The sequence below is a fragment of the Marmota flaviventris genome, chromosome 10 (assembly GCF_047511675.1).
Source record: "Marmota flaviventris isolate mMarFla1 chromosome 10, mMarFla1.hap1, whole genome shotgun sequence".
Taxonomy (NCBI): domain Eukaryota; kingdom Metazoa; phylum Chordata; class Mammalia; order Rodentia; family Sciuridae; genus Marmota; species Marmota flaviventris.
Window position 1 is genome coordinate 119,851,318 of NC_092507.1, and position 18,305 is coordinate 119,869,622.

The window sequence follows — 18,305 nt, forward strand, 5'->3', positions numbered from 1 at the left end:
TAGCATGTCATCATCAGCAATTCTTTCTTATAGAACACCTGTCTATTCAACTCAAGGTAAGGTTTTTTCCTTCCCACTTTGAGCTATATCCCAAGATTATTCAAACAAAAACTTGAGCCAAGCACAATGGCACACACTTATAATCTCAGTAGCGCAGAAGGTTGATGCCCCAAGCAACTTAACAAAACCTTGTTTAAAAAGGGGGGGCTTGGGGGAGGGCTGGGGATGTGGCTCACTGGTTTTAAGCGTCCCTGGGTTCAATCCCCATTACCAAAACAAAATAATCTGAGAAGTCTAGTTTAAAGTGAGGGACTGTGACACAGATGATCTAATGCAACTAAAATATTCTGCCAAGTGCAAAAAATTAAAGACAGAAAAATTACATAATGTCCATTGTATTTTATATATAATACAAACTCCTTTATCTAGATCTAATAAATATTAAAGGAAATTAATTCTCTAATATTATGCTCAATGAAAAAAGTTACATTAAATAATATTGATTAAATAAAGGTAATGATAATAACAAAATACTATTTATATTTAGTTCACCTATCGGCACACATTAAATAGAATGTTAAGGAAACATGGAAGTTTACTAAAAACATCTTTTTGATATTCCTATAAAAATTTAAATATTGAGGGCTGGGGTTGTGGCTTAGTGGTAGAGTGCTCGCCTCACAAGTGCAAGGCCCTGGGTTCGATCCTCAGCACCACATAAAAACAAATAAATAAAGTACTGTGTCCAACTACAACTACAAAAAGCAAATATTAAAAAATTTTTTTAAAAATTATATTGAAGCCAGGCATGGTAGTACACACCTATAATCCCAGTGACTCTGGAGACTGAGGCAGGAGGACCGCAAGTTCAAAGCTAGCCTCAGCAACTTAGTGAGACCCTGTCTCAAAATAAAAAATACAAAAAGGGTTGGGATGAACTCAATGTCTGAGCACCCCTAGGTTCAATTTCCAATATTTTTTTTGGGGGGGGGACTAGCATCAACAACAAAACCTCCACTTAAATTGGGCAATTTTGTAGGTGTCCTATAAAATTTTATAAGTTTTTACAGAAATCCTATGCATAGAATATGACACAATGAATTTTAAAATATTTAAAATATTAAAATTTTGATTTTTTTGTGCATATTCACAATTCCAAACATTAAGAGGGCAGTTAAAAGAGGCATACATCACTTGACCACGGATCTAGTCATGTATTTTAGGGATTTGTAACACTTCCTGATTTTCATCACACCTTACCACCAGCATGCTATTTTCTTTCCAACCCCAATATTTTCCTCACCTGTTACCTTTGTGGCAAAACAACCACCTCCACTTCTGAATTAACACAAAAGAAAAAATTTTAAAACAAAAAAACTTCAAGGACAATAGTTAAAAACTGAGACAGTTCTGGATTAGTAGCTACCTCAACAGTTTTCTAAATTAAAATAATTAATAAAACTGGAAAAATAAAATTATCTGCACATAAAAGGTCTGCTTACCTCTCATAACTCTTAGTAACCCTCCACCAAAAAAACAAAGAGAGGAAAAAAAAAAGGAGTAAATTAGGGAGCTGAGGCTGTAGCCCAGTGGCAGAGCACCTGCCTAGCATGTGTGAGGCAATGGGTTCAATTCTTAGCACCACATAAAAATGACAATAAAATAAAAGCATGCTATCTCCAACTACAAAAAAATTTTTTTAAAAAAAGGAGTAACAGGATTTATTGACTATAATTGGTTCTTGTAATTATCTTTGTTTAAATTATAATAAATAAAATAATATTTTGTGGCTCTAAGGATCAAACCCAGGGCCTTGTGCATATGAGGCAAGCACTCTCCAACTGAGCTATTTCCCCAGCCCTCCTTTACTTACGTATTTATTTATGTCCCAGAGATTGAACTCAGGGGCATGCAACCACTAAGCCACATCTCCAGCCTGATTTTGTATTTTATTTAGACACAAGGTCTCACTGAGTTGTTCAACGCCTCACTTTTTGCTGAGGCTAGCTTTGAACTCGTGATCCTCTTGCCTCAGCCTCCCAAGTCCCTGGGATTACAAGCATGCACAACTGTATCTGGCTTCCTTTATTTTTTTAAATGTTGTAAATCAAGAAGTTGTGTGTACTATGCATGATAGGTTATTTAAAATGCCACTACCATTGCCACATTTGTATAATTGGTATCAATTAGTTTAATTATCTTCCTGAGGCCCCCCAAGACAGGAAGAACAAGCACTCTTATTCCCATTTTCAGACAAGGGGAAACACAGCTAACAAGTTGTGATATGGAAAAACCCTAGATTTTAGAAACCTAATATACAAATAAATGTATGGTTTATAAAAACACATAAGGGGGGGCTGGGGATGTGGCTCAAGCGGTAGCGCGCTCGCCTGGCATGCGCGGCGGCGCTGGGTTCGATCCTCAGCACCACATACAAATAAAGATGTTGTGTCCGCCGAAAACTAAAAAAATAAATATAAAAAAAAAATTCTCAAAAAAAAAAAAAAAAAACCCACATAAGGCGATTTTAATTTTACTTCATCAAAAAGTGGGGAATGGCGTGCACCTGGAATCCCAGCAGCTCAGGAGGCTGAGGAAGGTGCATCGAGAATTCAAAGCTAGCCTTAGCAACTTAGTGAGGCACTTAGCAATTCAGTGAGACCCTGTCTCTAAAACACGAAAATGGTTGGGGATGTGACTCAATGGTTGAGTGCCCCTGACTTAAATCCCTGGTACAAAAAAAAAAAAAAAAGAGAGAGATATGGGGAACTACTACAATCTCTCACCAAAGTTTAATTAGGATTGTGAAAGTGTCAAAAAATTATTTTAATGTGGTGCTGAGGATGGAACTCAGTGCCTCACACATACAAGGCAAGCACTCTACCACTAACTAAGCCACGGCCTCAGCCTGAAAGAGTCAAAATTTATTAAGTTGATGCCATTGATTTTCTCTATTCAGGAGTAATAAGAAACTGTTCAGCACGATTGTGTATTCAATAAATTATGTTAACTCATTTTTAAGATGACTCAGTTTGTTATAAGCTAAGGCTTGTTCTAGAGCTATCCTCTAGTACCCAACTCAACATCTGCACACTCAAAGATGCTTAAAAGAACAAAGAGGATGCCTAACCTTGTTACAAATCCTGTCTTTGAAACTGTTAAACACAGAAGACCACCGCTTTAGACTAATCTACACTAGACTCTAACCAATCAGACTAAAAAATCAAGAGTCACGCATATAAAAGTTCCAACTCCAACTGAAATTACATTGTTTTTTGACTTTCTGAAAAATTAGGAGAGAAAACAGCTAAATTTCCCAAACAGGCTGGTTCCAACAGCTGAATTTCAAATAGGTGAGTAATAAAAGTTTCTTGGTCTTAATCCACACACAAAAAATGTAACCTGATGCTAACCAATTGGTTATTTTTCTATTTTTCTGTCTCCCTGTCTTATCTCACAAAGAAAGTAATTTTGAAATGACTTTTTATCCTATTTCTGTTTTTTCAGCCCTTCTCTGTCTATAAAATCAACCTCTTGCAGAATATATTTGTGCCTCTCTGTATCCCAGTGTCTTGGGAGGCAATGTCTGGAAGATCACAAGTTCAAAGCCAAACTCAGCAACTTAGTGAGACCCTGCCTCCAAATTAAAAATAAAAAGGGCTGGGGAAGCTCAGTATAAAGTGCCCCTGGATCCTCCTCCCCAGTACTACAAATAAATACAATAAATCCAAGTAAGACCTTAAAGCTGAATTCTTAAAATTTTAGCCTTTGGGAGAAGGAATGTCTGGGTAAGCATGGTAGAATTGGTGGGAAGGTTTGATCAAGATAAATCAAACTTACCATACTATGATGAGAAAATGTGTTCCCTGAAGCAGGCTGTGATATGGCACTCTGCTTCGAATTACTGAACACCAGAGGCTGGGCCAGAGAAGGAGCCTGAGATGGATCCAGATTAGATGAATCATTCTCCATTGAAGATGGTGTCTTCCCCAAGAGAACAGCAAGGTCAATTCTAGTGGGAGAGAAAGATCTTGATGAATAATGACTGAACATTTTCTAGCATTTTCTGACACCTGATTCAGATCATGGTTAGATTAAAACAAAGCCACTTAATGATGTGCTCTTGAATGAACTCAAAATATAAAGCCCTGAAATGCTTAATTTACCAAAATAAATGATGCACGAGAGCCATTATTTAGCTAAATTCCACCAGGTGCCATTAATAATGGCTTTCATTTTAGTGAAAGTTATTAATTTAATGAAATATCAAATATTAATTAGCAGCTCAATACTTGGCCCAAAATCTACAAGTATGTTCGTGACTGTAATACTAAATACTTATCATTAATAATATCCAAGATATAAGAATCATATACCAGAATGTTGGTATCTTCAAATGGAGACTTTTGGAGGTGTTTTCCCTAGTTTTATAAAATTTCAAAAGTTATCAGTGATATAATAAAAACAGGAAGCTGGGGGTGTAGTTCAGTGGTATAGTATGTGCCCAGCATGTGCCTAGTCTTGGATTGATTCCCACTCCTGACCAAAAAAAAAGAAAAAAAATTTCCTACATCACTGTGTCTTTTCTTATTCACAACAAGCTTGTTTCAACCATACCTGAGTTTATACTAATGTGGTGAACCCATGGTGGATCTGAGTCACTAGAAAGACCAAATCTGAGGATTGGAATATTCAGCCCTTCCCAACCCAACCCAACCCATTTCCAAGGCAGTGAAATTGGCTATCAAGTCCAATAATCAATGGCCAATGATTTAATCAATTATGTCTACAATTTATAGCTCTAGAATAATGAGATCTGTCAAGCTTCCAGATACCTGCAGAGGACATGGAAAATCATATGCCCGCACCCACACATACTGTGTTCTACGGATTTCTTCTATTTGGCTATTCCTGAATTGCACCTTCATAATAAACAGGTTAACGATAATTAACACTTTCCTGAGTCATTCTCATGAACTACTGAACCTGAAATTACCATCTGTGCCAACTCCAGGACAGTGTCAGAACTGCACTGCTAAACACCTGGTTGGAGAACTGCATCACTAGTGTGGAAGAATATATTTGGTGTCACACACACACACACACACAAAAAAAATGTGTGTGTGTGTGTGTGTGGGCATGCGCGCACATGTGTAATATACATATTTAGTGTCCTATTCTTACTGATTCCTATCATACTTCTTTGGAACCTTCTAAATTAAGTAGTTTTATAGATATATAGCTGATTTAATTCATGGACACAGAACCCATGGATATGGAACCAACTTCTCAGTGGGATCAGCAGACAAAGATCATTATTATAAATCAAGAGAAAAAGCTATTAAATAGTAGGGGACATAGCATTTCACTTTCAGCTTGGCTTTTCTTTCCCTGGCTTACTTCAAGACAAGTTACATACAAATAATTAAAAGGCTACCAGAACCAACCAGATTTCAATCAGTTGATACTGGTGACAACACAGGTTGATCTATGTAATTATGGGTTATTTCAAGTGAAAATCAGCTTTAAAATGGAAACATATGGACTTCCATTCAACTGAAGAGGGAACTAGTGTGATTATTATTATTCTCAACACCAGAGAGCTTGTGAAGGGCGGTGCCACTTTCTTGCAGCTACCTCAGCAGATCTCTTTAGGAAAAGGTACTTTTACCACACACTTGCCTCTGACCAGCAGTGATTGTCACATTCTCCGCAGGCAGAGGCACTGAAGACACATTAGAGGCAGTGAAGATCTTGGTCTCAGAAAGCTAGAAAACAGAGGAATTAATCACTCGTGGTGCCAGGGGATCTACTGGAAGAATCTGGCACAGGAGAGGCAAATTCAACATCAAGAACAAGGGAAAACCCTATGAAGAAACAACTATCTACCCCTGAGGAATCTTGAATGGACTGACCTTTAAACCCCTTCAATATATAGTCAATGATTTTATCCAAAGAGAGAACCAAGGAATCCAATAAAATACAGTGAAGTCACATCATCATATACACACATGAACGCTCAGGTTCATATGCAAGCTAATCATAAAGAGAAAAAGTCCCTTTGTATCTTCCCATTAGAGTTCCCACTCCCACTTCTACCCAAACCACATTTACCTTCTACTATTGCCCTTGCCCACTCCCACTTCTACAAATGAAAGGAAGATCATGGCCAAGAAAGATACAAAAAAGTTACTTTTTTTGCTTCCGAGCAATATAGGCCCAAGGGCTGGTGAGATAAGGTCTTTTGGAGATAATTTTAATTATAATGCAATTTTTGTCTTAACAGTGTCTTTACATTCATAAGGTACTAAAATTAGAAAGGTAATTGAAGGAAATTACACTTCCTGCTCTATAAAAGTTGATTTGCATTGTTTTGGTTTATTTCCTTATTAAAATGTCTCTTCTAATAAACAGGAAATTCATCCTGTCTTCTCTTTTATTATGATAGGTACTTAAGCAGAACAAGCCAAATCTCAAAAGCAATAGAATTTGCCCAAGTCCACACAGCAGTCTAGCTCAGTTACAACAGAAAATAATCAACCTCTAATAATGATGCATCTGAAATTTTAAAACCTAGGACTAAAACAACAACTAAAACAGTTTTGAAATGTCATTTCCACTTAACCCAAAAGCTATCTTGCCTGTCTATATATAAAAATAGGAAAACAGATTACTAAATGGTAAAATAAGAGTTTATCCAGACCATTGAAAACCATAACTCACAACAAAAGCTTAACTATGACCAGGAATTGGCAAAACTGTTTTACTTGGGTAATAATGAATTTACAGAGCTTGTTTGTATGCCACGCACTATGAGGTCTCCAAGTTCAGTCAAGCTGGCAGATTGGCCAAGTCTACACATATTCATCTCAATCATAATTACAAAGTTGGGCTTCAAATAATTAAAAGGCTACCAGAACCAACCAGATTGCAAGCTTGAGGATTTGATACTACAACTCTGACTCTGTAACCATTGCCAATCCATTACAGGACTTCATACCAAATAATGGAAAGGCTTCAAGCAGAGTCGTGTGCCACTGGCAGCTATTACTCAATTTACTACCTGCCTAACTCTATTTCTGGTGCCCTACCCAACCACCATCTCTTCCTTGGATAAATCCGACAATCAGATATTGGACTTACACAAGTGCACTTGCCCTTTCCATAGTGTGGTTCCAGAGTCCTGTTCATGCCCAGTCTCCTTCATATAACATATGTGAAATGTTCTGGCTCAGAACACTATTTTGGATGTAAAAGTTTTGGGTCAGAATCTTAAGGGTGCATTTTGAGGGGTAGAAACATACCCATTTTCTATCCCTAAACACCACTTAGGGATAGAAGGCACTAATGAGGAATGACCTGAGAATACCTACATCTTCATTCCAATCTTCAGTTCCCCACTCCTCTGTTGCCGTCCTCCATGCACCTGGGAATAAAGAAGGAAATGATAATAGGTTTTAGTGTCAGTCAATATATACAGAAAATACTAACAAGTTAACATTTTTTATAGCCGAAAGTATGACCAGAATTTACAAATCAGAAGCAATTCTTAGGCTTCAGAGATGGGGAAAGACTCTTTAGAAAGGGTGACTCCTCAGAGTAGCAGGGCTTTAATAATATGATTTTATAGCTACTTTCAGCTTTTGTTACATAGCTGTAACACTGTAACAGGAGAGAGGGAGGGAAAGGAGGGAGAGGAAAGAGAAGCAGGGAGGGGGAGGGGAGAAGCTGACTTCTGATGGAATGCTCAGGTAGTATCAAGCCCATCAACTCTCACTTAGTAGCCAATTCAACAAAATGGCAGGATTTAAACTAGAACATGCAAACTATATCTATTTATTTGGTTGGTATAAGACAAAAAATCTGCAGGCAATCTGAAGAAAGATAGCAGCAGTATTAGAGAAATACAAATAGTTGGCATATGATGGTTAGTGACAGGGCAATGACAAAGAGGAGGTTTGAAAGTCACACTGAGGAGACTAAAAACTATCTGCTATTATATAATGGACAGAATAAAAACTGCCTACTCAGAAGTCAACTTCATGAGCTTATTGGTTTAACTAGTAACTATAAGGAAAGTGCTATATATTTATTTTTTTGGAAGACGAGATTGAAAAGTCCAATATGAACAATAGCTACATTATCCTCACCTACTCATACAAAAGATGAAATAAGACCTGTGAAGGTCATTTCACAGACGATGGAGGTATACAGTCTCCTCGTGTTATATGCTGAGTTACAGTTTCTAAAGGAAAGGTCTACAGGCAAATCACCCTCCACATTCCATTTTGCTTGCTTTATACATATATATAACCTCAGAATAAGAAAATGCCCTTTCTTAAAGGGTGAGAATTTTTATGAGAACCATTATTCTTTCCCTCAACCAAAAGACCACAGTAAGAACTTATCTGAAGAAGGGACAAGGAAGCCCTTATTTTCTTCTTTAAAACAGTACATAATGAATAATGAGGTCTTTTCTCCAAATGGAGGAAAGTTCTTACAAGAACGAATGTCTGGCACATAAGCTATTTCACTGAAGAGAAGTATTCTAATACCTTCAAAATCCATCTGAAATTCTTCTAAACATTTAATAATGAAAAATCTTGTTTCCTACAGGAAATACATTTATTGTAATGGTCTTCCCAGGAAGTCTTAAAAGTGTACCAAGGAAATTCCAAACCACTCAATAATGACAATGCCCTTTAAAACCAAAGTCCAATCTCTAGACAAGTTACAAACCACATTCCTCTTCCTCTCTGGTGATACCACTCTTTCTCCACATTGACACCCATTCCATCCTGGCTAAATGGAACCCAAATGAGTTTGCACTTAATATCTTAGCCTTAGAAGGGACATAAGGGTTATCTGATCTATGCCCTTTATGCAAGAATATTCTCTGTACACTCTGTTGAATTCAACTAGGTAGAAACGAAGAGTGTAGATCCCTACTTGATACTTTCCTATACAGGAAGTACAGTCAGAGCTACAATGAGAACTATGTTGAGGAAGCATTAAGGAATATTAAGATGGAAACGCTCTGGCCAACAGATCAGGGTTTCCATTCCCACAGCATAAAGCACAGTTGTATGTTAAATATCAAATATTGATTTAATGAACAAAGTTATAAGAACAAGTGGGCATAGAATATGAGAAAAATGCAGAAAGAAGCAGCAGAAAGACAGAAAAATGACATATCCACAGATATTTCAGTTCACAAAAATCTATAAAAATATCCGGGGCAGTTAGGCGCCTGGATGTATCATACCAGGAGCAGTCTCAAATTTTCGGGGATAATTTGACCCCTCAACCCCAATGAAATCAAGTCCTGAAACAAAAAAGAAAAGAAAAGAAAAAAACAACCAGTGAAATTTTGCATGTGAATGAGAATATCTGCCCCCAATACATAATTCCCACTGTACCTGTGGATATTTTAAGGGTAGGTTTGAATTTATTTTTAAATTAAAAAGGCAATTTGAAGTTCACTATTATGAAAACACAAAAAAATGTCATGCATGAAGGCATGTCACATCATGAAATCAAAATGATGGAAATGCATGAAGTATACAACACTTTAACACTAACAAGATGATCTTTTTCAGTCACACATCACTGATTTCTGATTCCAGACTTCTAAAATCTACTTTTCTACTCACCAGACATAAAAATTCACATCATCATACCCTGTATTTCCAACCAGATCCTAATGCTAAGAACTGAAATGCCACGAATGAATATATATTCCCAACTAAAAACAGATAGCTTAAATTTTTATCATCTTTTCTGGCAAAGATTGAAAAGCCAAATAGCCCAGAACAAACAGTTTGAAAATAGTAACTTTTGACATTGAGACTGCTACTATACTACCTCTACAAATTCATCAGGAAATGAATGAAGAACACTTCTAATGTCTCTTAAGTATAGGAAGGTAAAAGAGATTGGAACATTTTATAGCCGAATGATAGTGAAACGTAACAAGATACCTATCTTTTGCCAATACCTCCACTTCACCCTCCCCCCCATGAGAAATATTAAAAATGAGCTCATGAAGTAGCAGTTTGGCAAACAAAAAGTGGTAACTTTCAAACCTAAGGTATAACATCTTGTATGCAACAGAATACAAGTTGTTTTTTCCAAAGACCCTCCTAAAGATCCAGAGATAAAGATAATTGATCTTTGAAAGGAAACTAGGCAAATTTAAATGGATAAGGCGTCAGAGAGCCTATTTCAGGCCCTACTATTAAGCTAGATCCTTTCACAAGAGGAAAAGCCTCAGGCTCTCATGTGCTGGCTCTGCCAGAAGGTAGATGATCTCACAGGAAGCCTAGAGGCTACTATTTTTAAAAGCAACACGTGTACCTTTTACTCCAAAACACATCTGGGTTTATCCCACAAGTCTAACATAGCCTTAAGCATTTACATCCTATCTTGATGCAGACACAGAGTCAGCTAGCAAAAAAGCTCTTACCCAAATCTCATAATATTCACCAGAGCAAGAAGGCTATTAGACAGACAGAGGGAGGTCAGAGAATTCATTCTTGCTCAGTTATTGAGATTTCTCAAAAATGAAGGCAAAAAAAAAAAAAGGATATTCTTATCTTGGTACCAGAAAACAAATCAACAAACAGTTGTGGACTTTGATTATTCATCTCTACAAGTAAAGACTTAATTAAGTGATTGTCTGATTTTAGATAACTTTTCAAAAACCAATGCTACCCCAAAATAAACTCTAGGAAACGCTTGGAACTAACAGCAGCCACATGATATTACGGTAAGAGGATAGACTTTTAGAATCATAAAATTCTAAGTTCAACTACCAGCAAATTCGTAACCTCTTTCAGTCTTAGTTTTATCATCAGGAAAGTGATGATAAATAATGTCTATTTCATAAACAGTGAAGAGACCGAGTGAAATAGCACATATATTAGGCTCATAAGCACGAGGTAAGTAATCAGTAGACAATAATTTAATTGCTACTGCTTTTGTCCCAGATCTCTAAATCTAAACACTATTCTTTTACTTTTTAAATTTAACTGTAACCTCGAAAAAATTATTTCCTGAACTGGGGATATAGCTCAATGGTACAGTGTTTGCCTAGCAAGGAGGCAGCTATGAATTCAATCCCCAAAAATGCACATACACATAGACACACACACAAAAAAAATTCCTTAAGTCCAGAGACAAGAAATAAATAACAATAAATGGTTACTCACTCGTCCCATCATCTGGTTCAAAGTGGCCAGTGTTGTTCCACGTATTCCCGCTACTATTACCGTAACTATCATCAGTATTGGCTGGCTCTGCATAATCAGCTGGGTTAAAGGTTCTGAAAAAAAATAAAAGCTTAAAAGAGTCTCTAACCTCTAAGCAGCTTCAGCAAATATTAACCCAAAGGATAATCGGAATACTATCTTCTTAGTACAGATCAATCATATCCCATTTTATAATCCTATATGCTGTCTACTTTTTCTTTGTTTATCACCCTACCCAAATATCAATGTATACAATACGGTAAGAGATTAATGACCTAGGTAGTATTCCTGAGGAATGAGCCCTAAATCTACATATCTTTCTGATTAAATAATCTAGAAATCATTCTAATCACATTTTGGATATTCTTAGGGGGGAAAAAGTTAAATACATTGGATCAAAGAAACGTACCCCATTCCTTGAGCAGAAAACCTTCCTCCCCGCCTACCAGAGCCTCCTAAAGAAAAAAAAAAAGAGAGAGAGAGAGAAACAGAGGGACAGAGAATTATTTAGAAGTTGATATAAAACCACCTTTCCAGCTGAGGCAGCTGCGGAACAGTAAGTGGCTCATAGTATCAGATTTTCTTTCTCTCAATCCCATGTATCACATCAGTTAATAGAGTAAGACAATCATTAGTGTTGACAGATAGTTCTTTAGCGGCTCAAACTGCTGGGTCTTCAAGCAAACAACAACATCAACAATAAAAACTCAATTTGACATCTACCTTCTTTTCCATTTTCCATTTCAGCAATCTCAAGTATATGCATGAGACCTCAACAATTAAGGTAACCAGACTCCATATTAATTTACTTTTAAATAAGGAAGACCCCTAGGGAACTGAAGAGTAACCTGCCCCCAATACCCATCCCTCCACAATTGATTACCTCTGCCTCGGCCACGGCCTCTTCTGCCTCTTTCTGTGCCTCTTCCAGAAGGCCCTCCACTCTTAGTGCCATCCAATCCATTTTCCTGACCCCGAACTGAAATACGGAAGGTGGGAAGGGAGAATGGCCAGAGAAGGATCAATAGGATATATACAAATGTGTAAATGCTATGTAATAAAGTGTCACAAAGACAATGTGAGCTTGGAATGATGGGACATAAGGAATACTCAAAGATTTGAAGATGGGCCACAAAAGAGAGCTATAATCAAAATTTATAAATAAATAAAGGATAATTTTATGCCAGACTAGTGGCAGCTGCTAGAAAAGACTACATGCAAGAGATACCAGAATCTCAGAATACATGATGTCAAGAAAAACACAAAGGTGATATCATGGTTCCTGGGTCCTGTCTAGCAGGGCCCTGACACATCCCTGGAATCTGGACATTACTGACCCACAGCTGGTTTTGATAAAGCCCCATGCATACACTCTCGTCCACGGCTGGCACCTCTTCCCCGTCTTGGTGGCCCACCACGTCGCCGACTATAGTCTCTGTCCCGGTCTCGATTTTCTTTGCCTTCCTCGTTGGATTCCGTCTGGCCACCATCCTTCTGTCCTGAGACACCTTTCTTCTTCCCGACCATCTCCCAGGAATGCTAAAGAAGAGGAGAAATTTCATGTCTAATCTTAATATGGACTGCAAGCTATCAGGATATTAGACTGGACAACTGACTATTCTTTCTGCATCCATGTTTAAAACATTTCCATTAGTTTATTTCACTGTTTAAATGGAAGGCACAGACACAACCTAAAAACCAACTATATACCTATCTCTGCCAAAATTAAAGTTATTTTTGAAGAGGAGGTACCTATAGGTAATGGATTACAGGTATCACTTTCAAAAGATCTCTATCCAGCTCAGTCACTTAGCCTATCAAAGAACCTAGTTATTTGTGCCTATCAAGTGCATTTCCTAGACTAAAATAACTAGCCCCTCTGGATTCAGTGACCCACACACACAAAACCAACTTTTTACATTCTTATTCATATAAAATAAAGGAAAACTAACTGGAAGTTTCCACAAGTTATCTGTAAATTTAGGATGCACGAACAGCATTTGGCTCTTGGGAAAAATTTAGGACAAAAGCAATAATTATACACACATGCACACATATTTAAAAGACACTAATAGCAGCTCTGGCCCTGAGACACAGTGATAATAGGAGGCCTTCCATCCAGGTTTTATCCACTATATTCTCTCCACACTTCTTAAATTGATATACTCCAATTTAAAAAGAATATAGTTACATGTCCTTTAATGACAGGATTATAGTCTTAGAAACGCATCACAAGGCTATTTCATTGTTACATGAACATCATAGTGCAACTTATACAAACCTACATGGTATATCCTACTACACACAGTTCAAGTTCAAGGTCAGTTTCAGTAAGTTAGCAAGACCATGGATCAAAATAAAAAAGGCTGGGGATGTAGTTTAGTAGTAGAGTACCCCAGGTTCTCTAAATTATAGGAGGTAAAATCCACAGTAAGGAAAATAACCTAAATACAATTGCAAAACACTTACTCCTTAGAAAAATAAATCTTGAAAATTTAAAGTTTTAAAAACATGCATATTGCTGGGTATGGTGGCATACGCCTATAATCCCAACTGCTCAGGGGACTGAGGCAGGAGGGTTGTGAGTTCAAACCCAGCCTCAGTAATGGCAAGGCACTGAGCAACTCAGTGAGACCGTATGGCTAAATAAAATACAATACAGGGGGCTGGGGTTATGGCTCAGTGGTAGCATGCTTGCCTGGCACGCGTGACACACGGGGTTCAATTCTCAGCAACACATACTAATAAATAAAATGAAGGTCTCTCAACAACTAAAAAATAAAAAAAAAAAATCAAGGTTTGACTAGCCTGGGAAAGGTCCTCAATCAATCCCTAGTAATTTAAAAACAAAACAAAATACAGGGGCTGGGGTTGTGGCTCAGTGGTAGAGCACTTGCCTAGCACGTGTGAGGTACTAGGTTTGATCCTCAGCACCATATAAAAAATAAAGAAACAAAGTAAAGGTTTATTTCTATAACAATATGGGGCTGGGGATGTGGCTTGGTGGTTGAGTGTCCCTAAATTCAATCCCAGTACAAAAAACAAAACAAAAAAAAAGCATACTGCCAAGAATCATGGCAGGCACATAGTAATCCCAGGGACCCAGGAAGCTGAGGCAAAAGGATGGAAAATTTGAGGCCAGCCTTGGGAATTGAGTAAGACCTTGTCTCAAAATAAAAAGAGCTAGTGAGGTTGCTTACTTGGTGCAGTGTCCTTGGGTTTAATCCTTAGTACAAAAAAAAAAAAAAAAAAAAAAGCACACTTTAATTTACATATCTCTTCACAAAACACCTGTACAAATGTTCCAGAACAAAAAAAGACTATTAGACCTTTACTATCTTAGTTACTGTACTGAAAGAACTATGGCACTGGTGCTCACTCATTAACAGCTATCTAATATCTGGTAACTTTGAAGAATATGAACCAGCAAGCAGTGTGCAATGGTACATGCCTGTAATCCCAGCTACTGGGGAGGCTGAAGCAGGAGGGTTCAAAGTTTAAGGCCAGGCTGAGCAACATATCAAGACCCTGTCTGAAAAAAAAAAAAACAAAAAAGAAAACACAACGCTGGGGATCTAGTTCAGTGGTAGAGTGCTTGACTAGCATGGGAAAGGTCCTGAATCAATCCCTAGTAATGGGAAAAAAAAAAAAAACAGGGGCTGGGGTTGTGGCTCAGTAGTAGAGTACTTTTCTTGTACGTGTGAGGCACTAGGTTTGATACTCAGCACCACATAAAAATTAAAGGTATGTGTTCATCTAAAACTAAAAAAAAAAAAATTAAAAAACAGGTACTAGGCAATATAAAACTGTTGTTACTTTTCTCAGGATTGACAATAGTATTTTTTATCTGAAACTCGGGATTGAATTCAGGGGGGCACTTTACCACTGTGCTACATCCCCAGCCCTTTTTATTTCTTGAGATGGGGGTCTCACTAAGTTGTGGAGGTAGGCCTTGAACTAGGGATCCTCCTTCCTCAGCCTCCAGAGTTACTGGGAATTACAAATATATGCCACCACACCCAACTTGAAAATAGTAATTATAGTCATATATTGAAAAATTTAGGAAATGAAGTATTATATATAATGTCTACAACTTCCACAGAATTAAGTGTCCACCAATAGATGCACAGATAAATAAAATAAAACATGGTATACACATACAACAGAGTTATCATTAACATTTTTCTTTTCTTTTTTGGTAGCAGGGATTGATTGAACCCAGGGGACGCTTAACCACTGAGCCACATCCTAGCCCGTTTTTTGTTTGGTTTTTGGTCCAGGATTGAACCCAAGGGCACTCAAACACTGAGCCACATCCCCAGCTCTATTTTTGTATTTTATTAGAGACAGGGCCTCACTGAGTTACTTATTAGTGCCCTGCCATTGTTGAGGCCGGCTTTGAACTTGCAATCCTCCTATCTCAGCCTCCTGAGCTGCTGGGATTACAGATGTGTGCCATCGTACCCGGCCTCCCCAGCCAATTTTAATATTTTATTTAGACAGGGTCTCGCTGAGTTGCTTAGGGTCTCACTAAGTTGCTGAGGCTGGCTTTGAACTTGAAATCCTCCTGCCTCAGCCTCCAAAGGTGAACAGAATACTATTCATTCTTAAAAAGGAATGAAATCCTACAACATAAATGAAACTTGAAAATATGGAAAATGAATGAGCTTGAAACCAAAGGATAAACACGGTATGCTTCTCCTTTACCTAAAAGAGGCAAATTCATAGAAAACAGAAAATAGTAGAGGTTACTAGGAAATGGGGAAGGGAGGAATGGAGAGTTATGAAATACATATAGAATTCCTGGTTAGGACAATGAACAAGTTCTGGAAAAATCAGTAATGGCTGCACCCTTTGTGAATGTACTTAATGTCACTGAATTAAACATTCAAGAGTTAAAGGGCTGGGGCTGTAGCTCAGTGGTAGAGCACTTGCCTTGCACATGTAAGGTACTGGGTTCAATCCTCAGCACCACATAAAAATAAATAAATAAAGACACTGTACCAACTACAACTAAAAAAAAGAATAGTTAAAATGCTGGGCGCGGGGCTGGGGATGTGGCTCAAGCGGTAGCGCGCTCGCCTGGCATGCGTGCGGCCCGGGTTCGATCCTCAGCACCACATACAAACAAAGATGATGTGTCCGCCGAGAACTAAAATAAATAAATAAATTAATTAATTAAAAAAAAAAAAAAAAAATGCTGGGCGCAGTGGCACGCTCCTGTAATCCCAGCGGCTTGTGAGGCTGAGGCAGGAGGATCACAAGTTCAAAACCAGCCTCAGCAAAAGCAAGGCGCTAAGCAACTCAGTGAGACCCTGTCTCTAAAAAGAATACAAAATAGGGATGGAGATGTGGCTCAATGGTCAAGTGCCCCTGAGTTTAATCCCTGGTACCAAAAAAAAAAAAAAAAAAAAAAAAGAATAGTTAAAATGGTAAATTTTATGTTTATTTTACCAAAGACTTTAATTTTTTAAGAAAAAAAAAGTAAATTCAGGGCTTGGATATAGCTCAGTGAGAGAGCACATGCTTAGCAAATGTGAGGTCCTGCATTCAATCTCCACCCCTTGCCCCCCAAATTAAAATCAAAGCATATTAACATATTTTAAAGAATCTATAACAGTTTACTAAAAAAAGTTTTTTAAAAGATGAGGTACCTACCTAGTCCTAAGCAGTTCCCTGCTATATATACTCTTCCAACCCAGTCTTATTTCACATTTTAGTTGGAAGTGTCATTTGATACTATAGTAGCTTTAATTCGTAAGTTGTAATAGCCCAATAGCTAAATCTGCACCAGGAACTCTGGAAACTAGACTAAAAACAGCTTCTAGAATTTATGCTAATCTGTCTCAAAACCTGGCAAATTTCAGGAACCTGTCACCTGTCTCCCTCCCCTGTGTATACATTAGCTGCAGGCACCAGATGGGTTCTATAAAGAAAAATAATTACGATTATCTTCTGCCAGTTTTCTGATATGATCTCACCCACTCAAATTCATCCAACACCCCCAGCAGATGACTTTGCTTCCCATTGATTTTCTAGTAGCTGGTTTATTTGTGGCATAAGCCTATATTCTCTACCTTTTTTTCCTTTTTGATGCTCTGGAAGGTCAAACTTTATTTTATTCATTTATTTATATGCGATGCTGAGAATGGAGTCCAGTTCCTCTCACATACTAGGCGAGCGCTCTACCACTGAGCCAAAACCCCAGCCCCTGGAAGGTCAAACTTGTAGCACTAGACAGAAGATGCTGGAGGTGAGAAAAATGTGACTTGTGGACTTTTAAAAAAGCATGAGATATCCAACCTCTCCCACCAAAAGAATACCTTGAGGCGATTATTTTGGTGTAAACAAGTGGACCAAAGGCATTGTGACTTGATTGTCCAAGCAGTGAATTTTCTAATGAGAACAATTACACAGAATGTAATCCAGGAGTAATTTTTTTTTTTTTTTGGAAGGGGACACCAAAAATCCCTCAAACTTAAATTCGATTATTTTATAAAGTTTTTCACTATTATTTCCCAGTGTCTCAAGGAAATAGACAATTTAGTATTCTGCTGATGTGACACTGTAACCTTAGGAAATTCATAACTCTAAGGATGAACTCTATTCCAACCAAAGATCCCCCAGTGTAAGATAAATAAATGAAAATTATTTCAAAATGCTCCAGTGCTCACTTAAGAAAGTTCTCTAGTAAGCACTGTGGGAATAACCCACAAAAGTTATAAGGTGTAAGAAAATCACAAAATATTCATTAAGGGCTGGGGTTGTAGCACAGTGGTAGAGCGCTTGCCTAGCACATGTGAGGTGCTGGGTTCGATCCTCACCACCACATGGAAATAAATAAATAAATAAAAGTTATTTTGTCCATCTACAATCTACACCCAAAAAAAATACTTATTAAAGCTTGTTTCTTTGCTATCTCAATACAACCAAGTTCAGGCAATTCAACAGTATTGTGCAATATAAAGGTGATATTAATGGAAACGTTCTGAATTGTATAGTTTGTGATTTTGATCAACAGCAACAACAACAAAAAAGGGTGAGCAGAGGCTGGGA

At 37.6% G+C, this 18,305-nt stretch overlaps 1 protein-coding gene across 16 annotated transcripts in view; it reads right to left on the minus strand.

Moving 5' to 3' along the window:
• The window catches only part of Ubap2l (ubiquitin associated protein 2 like), a 44,835-nt gene that overhangs the window by 19,193 nt on the left and 7,337 nt on the right, over positions 1 to 18,305 (minus strand). For 9 of the 16 annotated variants that reach the window (XM_027920830.3, XM_034637241.2, XM_027920829.3 and 6 more), the window contains exons 5-11: positions 12,620 to 12,788; positions 12,133 to 12,228; positions 11,659 to 11,704; positions 11,211 to 11,323; positions 7,374 to 7,426; positions 5,683 to 5,768; positions 3,841 to 4,012 (exon numbers count right to left, since the gene is read on the minus strand). In XM_027920830.3, coding sequence (XP_027776631.1) covers positions 3,841 to 4,012; positions 5,683 to 5,768; positions 7,374 to 7,426; positions 11,211 to 11,323; positions 11,659 to 11,704; positions 12,133 to 12,228; positions 12,620 to 12,788 — 735 coding nt within the window. Of the gene's footprint in view, positions 1 to 3,840; positions 4,013 to 5,682; positions 5,769 to 7,373; positions 7,427 to 9,265; positions 9,326 to 11,210; positions 11,324 to 11,658; positions 11,705 to 12,132; positions 12,229 to 12,619; positions 12,789 to 18,305 lie in introns of all 16 variants that reach the window. The other 7 variants (XM_027920827.3, XM_027920825.3, XM_027920822.3 and 4 more) reach the window with 1 other exon arrangement.